The sequence below is a fragment of the Coregonus clupeaformis genome, chromosome 14, assembly GCF_020615455.1.
Source record: "Coregonus clupeaformis isolate EN_2021a chromosome 14, ASM2061545v1, whole genome shotgun sequence".
NCBI lineage: Eukaryota > Metazoa > Chordata > Actinopteri > Salmoniformes > Salmonidae > Coregonus > Coregonus clupeaformis.
In genome coordinates, this window is record NC_059205.1 from 866,237 (window position 1) to 879,497 (window position 13,261).

At 39.3% G+C, this 13,261-nt stretch overlaps 1 protein-coding gene across 1 annotated transcript in view; it reads right to left on the reverse strand.

The window, feature by feature from the left end:
• Nucleotides 1–13,254, reverse strand: part of LOC121580589 (E3 ubiquitin-protein ligase rnf213-alpha-like) — a 55,841-nt gene extending 42,587 nt beyond the window's left edge. Inside the window, exons 1-13 of the mRNA XM_041895550.2 lie at nt 13,026–13,254; nt 7,606–7,901; nt 4,940–5,202; nt 4,635–4,835; nt 4,264–4,456; nt 3,981–4,036; nt 3,663–3,819; nt 3,175–3,294; nt 2,920–3,018; nt 2,357–2,479; nt 2,019–2,202; nt 1,568–1,741; nt 1,304–1,456 (exon numbers count right to left, since the gene is read on the reverse strand). Coding sequence (XP_041751484.2) covers nt 1,304–1,456; nt 1,568–1,741; nt 2,019–2,202; nt 2,357–2,479; nt 2,920–3,018; nt 3,175–3,294; nt 3,663–3,819; nt 3,981–4,036; nt 4,264–4,456; nt 4,635–4,835; nt 4,940–5,202; nt 7,606–7,764 — 1,882 coding nt within the window. The 5' untranslated portion in view covers nt 7,765–7,901; nt 13,026–13,254. The remainder of the gene's footprint in view (nt 1–1,303; nt 1,457–1,567; nt 1,742–2,018; nt 2,203–2,356; nt 2,480–2,919; nt 3,019–3,174; nt 3,295–3,662; nt 3,820–3,980; nt 4,037–4,263; nt 4,457–4,634; nt 4,836–4,939; nt 5,203–7,605; nt 7,902–13,025) is intronic.
• Between the last annotated feature and the right edge of the window lie 7 nt (nt 13,255–13,261).

Consider the following 13,261-nt stretch of genomic DNA (forward strand, 5'->3'; position numbering starts at 1 on the left):
AATTGTAAGTGACATTCCTTAATATATTGTATTAGAAATCATCAGAGCTTCATGCAGGTCCTGTAGTGTTCCTTGACCCTTGACCCTTGACCCATCAAGGCTACTTTGAAGAATATAAAATATATTTTGATTTGTTTAACAATTTTTTGGTTACTACATAATTCCATATGTGTTATTTCATAGTTTTGATGTCTTCACTATTATAGCAGGATGTTCCCCAATGCTGCAACGGGGGCCCAGAGTGAAAAAGTTTGGGAACCCCTGGTAGAGAATCACTATACAATCTAAACCACTACGAAACATATTTTCCAGAACCAAAATATTGTATTTTCAGCTGTTTGAAGCTGGTGTACAAAACCAAAAGTAAAAGACTTATTAAAAATCAAAACAATAGCCGTTAAAATAATAAATAATGTTTGTAGAACAACTAAAGTTACATTAATAACTCTAAATTAAGCATATAGGAATACCTATTTCTTTGTTAACCGCTCAACACAGAATAGCCGCATGTTCGCACTCCCTCAAATCGTTTGGAGAAAATATCCTCTCTATTTTATTTAGCTTTGTTCAATTGTATTCTTCATACTATGAAATAATATAAAATAATGCCACAGAATTCTAAGCAAATCTTGTCTGCTAAATGAACTAGTGTAGCCCACAGCCATTTGGCATAGCCACATAAGGACAACTCAGAGTATGCTATTCTGTTCTTCTGAAATAGACTACATTTTCTACACAACATTTCGTGACCGCCACAGCACAAGGTGCACCTGTGTAACGATCATGCTTTTTAATCAGCTTCTTGATATGCCACACCTGTCAGGTGGATGGATTATCTTGGCAAAGGAGAAATGCTCACTAACAGGGATGTAAACACATTTGTACTAAATATTTGAGAGAAATAAGCTTTTTGTGTATATGGAACATTTCTGGGATCTTTTATTACAGTTCACGAAACATGGGACCAACACTTTGCGTTTATATTTTTGTTCAGCATATTCAACAAATGTTTGGGGGGGGGGGGCTTGTGATACGCCACTGATATTGGCCCTCCTGTAGCTCAGTTGGTAGAGCATGGCGCTTGCAACGCAAGGGTTGTGGGTTCGATTCCCACGGGGGGCCAGTATGAAAAATGTATGCACTCACTAATTGTAAGTCGCTCTGGATAAGAGCGTCTGCTAAAATGACTAAAATGTCAACAACAAAAAATATCAGTGCTGTTTTGCATGAGGAAAATTTTGCAAATACTTAAATATCATAAGCTCTTAAGAAATATATACAGTGGTAAAAACATTGAACTCACTTTTGAGATGTTCCTGCAGTTTGTGGCAAAATATGAGAAGGCCTTCAACCATCTCCTTGTCATTGGTGATAGCCTCCACTTCCTCCTCTCTCCATCTCAGCAATTGTTTCATGGCTTTCCCGTCCTGACAACGACCATCATCACACAGGACATCTGTTGTGGAAAAACACACATCCTACAGTTTGAGATGTTCTTTTTCCTTCTGGAGTGAAACAATATGAACTATATATTTGTTTATTGTTGACTATTGCCCAGAACAATCACCTATATTCAGCAGCTCAGTGAATTCTGTTTTTCTTTGGAGGACTTGATTGAGAGTCTTAATCTGGATTTCCCCGTTGATGAATTTCTTTGCGACAGAACAGAACGCAGAGCTTGCCACGGCCATCCGCTCTTTAGCTTCATCTGTCAACCGGTTAATCATTGCTCCATTTGCGCCTGAAAGTAGACAAACGTGTCAATTGAGGGTAGAAAGAAATGGGGGGGAAATGACCTTACTTACAAAGGATCTGAATGCAAAGGATCTGAATGCAAAGGATCTGAATGCAAAGGCTCTGAATGCAAAGGATCTGAATGCAAAGGAAATAGCTGAATGCAAAGGAAATAGCTGAATGCAAATTCTCTGAATGCAAATTCTCTGAATGCAATAAAGGCAGGTATGTGTTATTTTCTTTTTTGTATGTGTTGCAATGCAATGCATGTATAATATATGCACCTTGTACTCGAAAGATGCTTCTGGCCATAGGCCAGCTCAGAAGGTGCTTCATCACCAACTCCTCGCCCTCGACGTACCGTCCATCGTCGGTTTTGGGCCAGGACTTCAGGACTATCACAGACATCAGCTTCTCAAACTTGCTAAAGTCATGTTTCTTCAACAGCTCACGAAGATTAGATGTGTCCTGATAATGAAAAGTGGTAAGACGTGGTGAGACACAAATCCAACATGGAAACCGTTCAACTTTTTAAAATAGGATGAAGCATTTACTGTCATCCGCACTTCAAAGAATTGTAGCATTCGAGGTTCATACAGTATGATTAAAAACGTAATCTTGCCTGGCAAATGGCGGTGACTGCCTCCAAGGCACATTTCTCCAGAGAGTTACACAAAGAGGGACTTATCTTGCCCACTTCCTCCATCTTGTCACAGTAGATTTCAATCAGATGCATGGGCTTCTCCTGATGGACGACACACACATGATCAACAGTTTTTACTTTCATAGTAGTACAAATGGCTATTATTTTAGTTAAAGGGGCACTCCGGAAATCGAAAACTATAAAGCAGCCACCCCGCCGCGTGTTTTGGTAAACAGCTGAGGTATGGGGCTGGAGAAATATAACCACTTCATAGACAGAGCTATGAATGCAAGGACCATCAATGAGATCAAAATTATAGTTTTAACTATGTTGTGAATCTATACAATGTTTGCTTACAATTACCTTGTTTACAAACAAGCTTTTCTTTTTTGGTTCTGATGGGGAATGACAGTTCACCTAAGCGTATGATAAAAAGTCTAAAAATGTATGTACCAATCCCGGATTGACCCTTTTAAATTGTATTATATGTTTTAAAGTTTATTTAAATATGTTTTACAATTTATTTAAAGCATAATTAATACCGTTTTTAGTTTTCCTTCAAAATCATTTAGGAAAGTACTTCTCCATCGTTCAGTGAGTTCTTCATTCCCAAAAGTGACTGAGATCAACCTTTTCCAGACCTAGAGAAAATAACCTTCATGATTAATCTCTCTGAATGTTAAACAAACACTGTACACAACAAAATGCTATGCTATGTAAAAATCATTTCTGATTCTTCTGATGAGGATTTAAAACTGCACAGTCCATTGCTTGGACTTTAAGCTTAACAATCCTACCGTAAGCTCATTCTTTGAGGTAAAACAGGACCCATGGTAAACCAGTTTCTTTGGGAATGCTTTTCGCCGCCATTCCCTCATTGTTCGAAGTGTCTCCTCCAGAACTTCGTTTTCCGCTGACTGGGAACCAAGACATTGATCAAATTGAGTTATTCTTATTAATAATATTATACTATAATGATCATATTATAATTATGCAGAATAGCACTCATATTTTTCTCTCATTCCTCATTTAAAAATGTGTTTGCATTCAATCACTTTTACCAAGAATTGTGCTCAAATAAAGCAATACAAAACTATCAGAACATGAACAAGTTGAGAATTCCTGGACTATCTTCATTATGTCATTTGATTTAGTCTGTCAGAACAATTACGTTGTACTATATTGTACTTATTATACTTAAATCACATGGAAATGAACAGCAAAAGATATTCAGAACCGGCAAATATTCAGAAAGCAAAATACTTTCCATTCACATAGGGGGTACCTGTGGATGGAAGCTTCCAGCAGTTTTTGCAGTCAGACTGACCAGGTGCAGGCAGTCCAGTGGAAGCTCACAGCGGTCTGAATCAGCAGTGTTCTTACAGATTGTCCCCAGAACGCTCACAGCTGTTTTCAAGCAACATTCTCCATATCTGTTATCACTGATAATAACAAGGAATAACTTGATGGGTCAAGGGTCAAGGAACACTACAGGACCTGCATGAAGCTCTGATGATTTCTAATACAGTATATTAAGGAATGTCACTTTCAATTGTTGGATGTTTTCTCCAGATATAACATCGTCAAAATAGAATTTCTTTACCTGAAGTGTTGTCCAGTCGTTTCAATAAGATATGACAAAATCGCTTTCACTGGTTGCTAGATAAATGACATAACGTTGTTAAGTACAGTATATCACCACTAAATCTTTGACATTATATTACCTTGATATGATTACATGCCGCGATTTTCAAATCAAAGCAGACGAACTCACAAAGTTATGAACTGCATCCAAAATTCAATCACAGGGCATAACAGATTTCCTACTCATTATTTTTGCCTCACTGTTGCAAGCAATAACTGCATTTTCAACAAAGGACACATACCCCATAGTTGTAGTAAGATGTTACAGACTTGAGACTGAACTGGAGTTGCTGAAGTGTGTCCAAGACACCCACATGGATGACCAATATAAAGCTCATCAAGTCTTCCAACTCTAGCATACACATCCAGGAGCGCACAAGCAGATGATCCACCTCCACCAGGTGTGAGTGATCTGTCATGACCTTCATCAGGCCCCTGGATTCAGAGTCAGTCTCATTAAGATTTTAAGATATTAAACATATTCTACAGTGAGAAGGAAATGTTTTCTGATACAAGTTCCGAAATGCAGCTCATCAAAAACGGTTGTATTCAAGTTCCATTTAAACTCCAGCAATTGGAAACAATCTCATTCAACATTTTCACGGATTCATACCTTGTGCTTCTGTAGGGGTCTTTTATTCGGATCCCTTTAAGCCCTGCCCAGGTGGTCAACGGTGGATCCATGGTGGATGGAATGGGTTCAAAAGGCTTGCTGTCCCCTCTAAGCAGATGCAGGAGAGGGATGACTAAGATCCAGCTCACAACACTCCCCTCTCTTGCAACGTTGCAAAGCCCCTCAACTTCCTCTGCAACACTAGATATATATACAAATAACCACATATTAGCTTGACATTCATAATAACCTCCGGATTTCAAGGTTACGTGCTTTTAACTGAATAAAAGACTACGAACATATACCCAATATGCTCGGGTAGGCCTCGGGTGAAGTCTGTCCAGTATGCAAGGAAATCGTCTCTTGACTTTTTTGGCAGGCAGAGCAGCTGACAAAGATGAGAGAGTTGATCTCTGTTGTCCTCTTTCAATCTGTACTTGTTGTACACAATCAGGATGATAATTCCTGCTTTCAGTGGGTCTGAGAGGAAAACGTCATGCTTTTCTCTTCTATTTTGGGACTGAGGATCTAGGTTTTCCTCCATGAAGTCTTTCATGAGGCTTCTCACCTGAGGGAATACGTAGAAATAATGAAAAATATCACTCAACATTTTATTAATATCACTTCGCATTTGAAACAGAATTACTTTATATGACCTCACATATAAACATTTTAAAAAAGACAGATTTACCTTTTACAATGTGGAAAATATTTTGTGTTTGCGTACGCATGTTTCATTTTGTTGACTGTACACACGAATATGACAGCTATAGATTTGAAGTCCTGGGCGGTTTCCTTGGATTTCTTCACATTTTATTGTAATACAAAGTGGGATAAAAATTTATTTAATTGTAATTTGTTGTGATTCTCCATCACGTGATCGGGTCTTTCTCACAGGCTACAAGTGAAGACAGACACTTCGGGGACACAACTGCTCGCGTCCTTATCCAATTCCGAGGTGCATATTGTAGATTTTGGAAGAACTGTCCACATTTACTTTTCGTCAGCCAACAGGATGAGTAGGCCTAACGAACAGCAAAAGCACTAGCCTATGTCAATCTACTATCCCACCGTAGTACAAAAGTTGACCAATTCTAGTTGTGGGATGCTGTAGATCACAAATTAATACAACCACTAGTATTTAAAAAAAAAAAGTTTTTACGCAATGAGGATGATGCAACAGATCAGAACGTTTAATGTTGATAAACTATTAGGCTATTTCTTCACATTATAAGCGCATCAATGCGCACATGGCAGTAGGCTATAAGCGGAAAACACCATTCTCAAAAGTGACCGCAAATGCGACTACGCATGTAATGCTTTTATTATAAAGGTCGATTTCAATGGGAAATTAGGGCTTAGTGGGACTATCATTTGTTTTTCAACAGGACAATGACCCAACACATCTCCAGGCTGTGTAAGGGCTATTTGACCAAGAAGGAGAGTAATGGAGTGCTGCATCAGATAACCTGGCCTCCACAATCACCCGACCTCAACCCAATTGAGATGGTTTGGGATGAGTCCTCTGTAGCTCAGCTGGTAGAGCACGGCGCTTGTAACGCCAAGGTAGTGGGTTCGAACCCCGGGACCACCCATACACAAAAAAATAATAATAATGTATGCACCCATGACTGTAAGTCGCTTTGGATAAAAGCGTCTGCTAAATGCCATATTATATTATTATTATTATTATTATGAGTCGGACCGCAGTGAAGGAAAAGCAGCCAACAAGTGCTCAGCATATGTGGGAACTCCTTCAAGACTGTTGGAAAAGCATTCCAGGTGAAGCTGGTTGAGGGAATGCCAAGAGTGTGCAAAGCTGTCATTAAGGCAAAGGGTGGCTATTTGAAGAATCTCAAATATAACATATTTTGATTTGTTTAACACTTTCTTGATTACTACATGATTCCATATGTGTTATTTCATAGTTTTGATGTCTTCATTATTATTCTATAATGTAAAAAATTGTAAAAATTAAAGTAAAACCCTTGAATGAGTAGGTGTGTCCAAACTTTTGACTCGTAGTGTGCGTGTGAAATTTGTCTTGATTTAGAATGGAACATTATCATGCACCTGTCTCGAAACAGGGGCAGGAGAAAAAATACATGTAATCTTAAATAGCGAATGGAGGACACTTTTCCCATGGTACATTTTCATGTCAGCCAGGTAGGCTATACTCCTGTTGTAAAGAGAAGCAATGTGCTTAAGATTAGTAAAGTTGAGAAATAAATATAGTAGACCTAGACTATAGAAAGCTGATGGGATCCTCCTCTTTTTAATAGAGGCCATCACTCCGTTTTCTCTCGCAATTGCATTGCCTATAAAAAATGTTGCGCAACATGAGCTCATGTGCTCTCATGAAGTGTATGATTAGATTTTCGATTACATTTGCATTGATGTCAAAGTGATTAGAGGGACAATAGAGTGCTGAGTACCAGGCAGTTAGCAAGTTTGGTAGGCTACTAATGACCATCAGCAGCATCAGAGCTTGAAGAAGCCTAATTACCGCGACTAAACGGTCACATGGAATTTGACTGCGTTCATGACTCGTGACCTTCATGACTCGTGACCGCCGGTGTGAACAGCCCTTAAGACAGCGTGTTCCAGTTCCCGCCAAAATATCCAGCAACTTCGCACAGCCATTGAAGAGGAGTGGGACAACATTCCACAGGCCACAATCAACAGCCTGATCAACTCTATGCGAAGGAGATGTGTCGCGCTGCATGAGGCAAACGGTGGTCACACCAGATCCTGTGTAGTTATTACATTTTTATGAATTTGTCAAATCTTCTTTTCACTTTGACATTATCAAGTATTTTGTTTATATCAATAACAAAAAATTACAATTAAATCTATTTCAATCCCACTTTGTAACGCATCAAAATGTGAAAAAAGTTCAAGGGGGTATAGACTTTCTATAGACACTATACATATATTGCAGCATTCATATAGATGTCAAATTTAAATATACCTGTTCTGCTCCAAACGATAATTCCCATGGTGCCTCTCCTCCACCGTCATGGACACGGGGACAGCTGTATGTGGTGAAGAATTGCTGGAGCTGGGAAAAGAAACCCCTCACATTCACTTCAGTCCAGGTTCTCAGAAGATCAAAGATGCCTTCCAACATCACCTTTCCAGCCAGCTGTCTTCCCTTTACTAAGTTGCTCTTCACATTATTCCACCACTGAAACCAGTTGGTAACAAGTGACAGAACGTCTTGTTTTGGTTCTGGATATATGACATCGTCATACTGGTGCCATTCCCCTTAAGAGAAAAAATGTCAGAGTTTTGTTAAAATACATCTTATAATACACACTATTTGGCGAATTGTGTGTTGCATAACTCTGTTATTTAAATAAATAAAATAATTGATTTTATTTTATATTGCAAACTCAGGTTCCCTTGATCTAATATTAGGTTTTGGTTGAAGATCTGATAACATTCAGTATCAAAAATATGCAAAAATAGAGAAAACCAGAAAGGGGGCAAATACTTTATCTAGTCCCCCCATTTGAAGGTGTCATAAGTATTTGGACAAATTCACGAATAGTGTATTACATTTAGTCAAAAGTTTAGTATTTGGTCCCATATTCCTGGCACGCAATGACTACATCAAGCTTGTGACTACAAACTTGTTGGATGCCTTTACAATTTGTTTTGGTTGTGTTTCGGATTATGATGTGTCCAATAGAAATTAATGGTAAATAATGTATTGTGTCATTTTGGAGTCACTTTTATTGTAAATAAGAACGTAATATATTTCTGAACACTTCTACATTAATGTGGATGCTACCATGATTACAGATAATCATGAATTAATCTTGAATAATTAGGGGGGCACAAAATAATCTGAAACAATCAAAATGTACCGCAAATGCATCCAACAAGTTTGCAGAGTGACAAGATTGATGTAGTCATTGCATGTTAGGAATATGGAATCAAATACTAAACGTTTGACTACTTAATTTATAAGAATATTTAGGGGTGTCAATAATTCTGACCCCTAACTTTTTGAGAGAGAAAAAGTATTACTTGTTCAACATAATCTTTCTCTGAGCAATTGCATTACTATAAAATTATATAATTTCCCTATTCCTATGAGCATACAATATAGATCAGTATTTTAAATCTTTATTTTATACACAGTACCAGTCAAACATTTGGACAAACCTACTCATTCAAGGGTTTTTCTTTATTTTTACTATTTTCTACATTGTAGAATAATAGTGAAGATGTCAAAACTCTGAAATAACACATATGGAATCATGTAGTAACCAAGAAAAGTGTTAAACATATTCTTCAAATAGCCACCTTTTGCCTTGATGACAGCTTTGCACACTCTCTTGGCATTCTCACCACCAGCTTTATGAGGTAGTCACCTGGGCCCAGATGTACAAAACCTTTTTAAGAATACATTTCTTCTTAACTGCCATTTTTTCCTTACCTATAGACTTATAAAGAAAGTTAAGCAAAGTTGCTATTCCTCAAAAAGGTTATTGGAAATGTTATTGCGCTATTTCTGATGTTTCTCCTTAAGTAAAAAGTTAAGAAGAAATTAGATTCTTGAAAATAACGTTTTTTGGATTTGTTCTTAATTCCAAGATAGCTAAACCCTTGTCTTAAACTCAGGGCAGTGAGAGAATAAGCTAATGAAAGCAACTGGACATGTTTAATTCACTCACAAACTTCATCTGAAAGTTTCAGTATTGATTATTTTAAACATAAGAACATGTTCTAGAACAGTAATCTCAGTAGGAAATATGCTAACATGATTGCCGGTTGCCTAGCAACAAACATTTTAAGAAGATTCTAACAAGATATTTGAGAAGTTTGTAGGAAAATCATTAAATCTTAAGATATTTTTGAGGAAATGCACGTACTAACTATCTTATGAACTTCTTATTTTTTTTCTTAAGAAGCTTCTTAAGTTTTTGCATAAGAAGTGTTTTGCGAATCTGGGCCCTGGAATGCATTTCAAATAACAGGAGTGCCATGTTAAATGTTAATTTGTGGAATTTCTTTCCTTCTTAATGCGTTTGAGCCAATCAGTTGTGTTGTGACAAGGAATGGGGGGGTATACAGAAGATAGCTCTATTTGGTAAAAGACCAAGTCCATATTATGGCAAGAACAGCTCAAATAAGCAAAGAGAAATGACAGTCCATCATTACTTTAAGACATGAAGGTCAGTCAATCCAGAACATTTCAAGGACTATGGAAGTTTCACCAAGTGCAGTCGCAAAAACCATCAAGCGCTATGATGAAACTGGCTCTCATGAGGACCGCCACAGGAAAGGAAGACCCAGAGTTACATCTGCTGCAGAGGATAAATTCATTAGAGTTGCCAGCCTCAGAAATTGCAGCCCATATAAATGCTTCACAGAGTTAAAGTAACAGACACATCTCAACATCAACTGTTCAGAGGAGACTGTGAATCAGGCCTTCATGGTCGAATTGCTGCAAAGAAACCGCTGCTAAAGGACATCAATGAGAAGAAGAGACTTGCTTGGGCCAAGAAACACGAGCAATGGACATTAGAACGGTGGAAATCTGTCCTTTGGTCTGATGAGTCCAAATTTAAGATTTTTGGTTCCAACTGCTTTGTCTTTGTGAGACGCAGAGTAGGTGAACGGATGATCTCTGCATGCATGGAGGAGGAGGTGTGATGGTGCTTTGCTGGTGACACTGTCTGTGATTTATTTAGAATTCAAGGCACACTTAACCAGCATGGCTAACACAGCATTCTGCAGCATAACGCCATCCCATTTGGTTTGGGCTTAGTGGGACTATCATTTGTTTTTCAACAGGACAATGACCCAGCCTCCAGGCTGTGTAAGGGATATTTGACCAAGAAGAAGAGTGATGGAGTGCTGCATCAGATGACCTGGCCTCCACAATCACTCGGCCTCAACCCAATTGAGATGGTTTGGGATGAGTTGGACCGCAGTGAAGGAAAAGCAGCCAACAAGTGCTCAGCATATGTGGGAACTCCTTCAAGACTGTTGGAAAAGCATTCCAGGTGAAGCTGGTTGAGAGAATGCCAAGAGTGTGCAAAGCTGTCATCAAGGCAAAGGGTGGCTACTCTGAAGAATCTCAAATATAAATTTGATTTGTTGAACACTTTTTTGGCTACTACATGATTCCATATGTGTTATTTCATAGTTTTGATGTCTTCACTATTATTCTACAATTAATAAATAATAAAAATAAAGAAAAATCCTTGAATGAGTAGGTGTCCAAACTTTTGACTGGTAATGTGTATTTATACACTGCTCAAAAAAATTAAGGGAACACTTAAACAACACAATGCAACTCCAAGTCAATCACACTTCTGTGAAATCAAACTGTCCACTTAGGAAGCAACACTGATTGACAATACATTTCACATGCTGTTGTGCAAATGGAATAGACAACAGGTGGAAATTATAGGCAATTAGCAAGACACCCCCAATAAAGGACTGGTTTTGCAGGTGGTGACCACAGACCACTTCTCAGTTCCTATGCTTCCTGGCTGATGTTTTGGTCACTTTTGAATGCTGGCGGTGCTTTCACTCTAGTGGTAGCATGAGACGGAGTCTACAACCCACACAAGTGGTTCAGGTAGTGCAGCTCATCCAGGATGGCACATCAATGTGAGCTGTGGCAATAAGGTTTGCTGTGTCTGTCAGCGTAGTGTCCAGAGCATGGAGGAGCTACCAGGAGACAGGCCAGTACATCAGGAGACGTGGAGGAGGCCGTAGGAGGGCAACAACCCAGCAGCAGGACCGCTACCTCCACCTTTATGCAAGGAGGAGCAGGAGGAGCACTACCAGAGCCCTGCAAAATGACCTCCAGCAGGCCACAAATGTGCATGTGTCTGCTCAAACGGTCAGAAACAGACTCCATGAGGGCCTGACGTCCACAGGTGGGGGTTGTGCTTACAGCCCAACACCGTGCAGGACGTTTGACATTTGCCAGAGAACACCAAGATTGGCAAATTCGCCACTGTGCTCTTCACAGATGAAAGCAGGTTCACACTGAGCACGTGACAGACGTGACAGAGTCTGGAGACGCCGTGGAGAACGTTCTGCTGCCTGCAACATCCTCCAGCATGACCGGTTTGGCGGTGGGTCAGTCATGGTGTGGGGTGGCATTTCTTTGGGGGGCCGCACAGCCCTCCATGTGCTCGCCAGAGGTAGCCTGACTGCCATTAGGTACCGAGATGAGATCCTCAGACCCCTTGTGAGACCATATGCTGGTGCGGTTGGCCCTGGGTTCCTCCTAATGCAAGACAATGCTAGACCTCATGTGGCTGGAGTGTGTCAGCAGTTCCTGCAAGAGGAAGGCATTGATGTTATGGACTGGCCCGCCCGTTCCCCAGACCTGAATCCAATTGAGCACATCTGGGACATCATGTCTCGCTCCATCCACCAATGCCACGTTGCACCACAGACTGTCCAGGAGTTGGCGGATGCTTTAGTCCAGGTCTGGGAGGAGATCCCTCAGGAGACCATCCGCCACCTCATTAGGAGCATGCCCAGCCGTTGTAGGGAGGTCATACAGGCACGTGGAGGCCACACACACTACTGAGCCTCATTTTGACTTGTTTTAAGGACATTACATCAAAGTTGGATCAGCCTGTAGTGTGGTTTTCCACTTTTAATTTTGAGGGTGACTCCAAATCCAGACCTCCATGGGTTGATACATTTGATTTCTATTGATAATTTTTGTGTGATTTTGTTGTCAGCACATTCAACTATGTAAAGAAAAAAGTATTTAATAAGATTATTTCATTCATTCAGATCTAGGATGTGTTATTTTAGTGTTCCCTTTATTTTTTTGAGCAGTGTATATAACTATTTGTAAACAAACAATAAAATGTATCTTATCAGACTACATTTACAATTTTTACATTTACTTTTTTGAATTGCGCAGCATGGGCTTTGCGATGAATGCTAACAAAAGAGATGCGCTGTTAATACATTTAAATTTTAGTTATTTAGCAGACACTCTTATCCAGAGCGACTTTCAGTTAGTGAGTGCATACATTATTTATTTATAAAAAAAACTAAATCTATACACATTGTCTAACCCAGGGATGGGCAACTTTGACAGGGGTGTAGCCCACCTCTTGAAATGTAAGCTTTAGAGTTAATTTCGTTAAATTCTCCACATTTTGCCATGATGTGTAGAGAAAATGTTGCAGTTTTAAACAAGTGTGCTGCAATTCTACACATTTTGCGATGGGGCGGAGAGAAGATTTTGCAATTTTCTAACAAATTTCCTGCAATTCTACACATTTTGCCATAGGGTGGAGGGAAATGTGTGCAGTCTTTAATATGATATCTGAGAGAGACTGACTAACAGAATCAATAGGAGCCCCCTATTTGGTATAAGACACTCAACTGTACCTTCATGTGTCAAAAGATCTTGATTGATGGACAGGCACCTGTTGACAATATACCCGGAGTTTGTCTTGTAGATGTACTCATATGTACCGTGATCAAAGTGCTTCCCATTCCACTTATAAACAATGTATTTATAGGGTATGGAGCGAATTTCATTCTTACTCCTGTCGGGAATCACCACTTGTCCTGCAACAAGGAATCTATCTTTCTCCAAATCTCTGTGTAAACAACAGAAAATA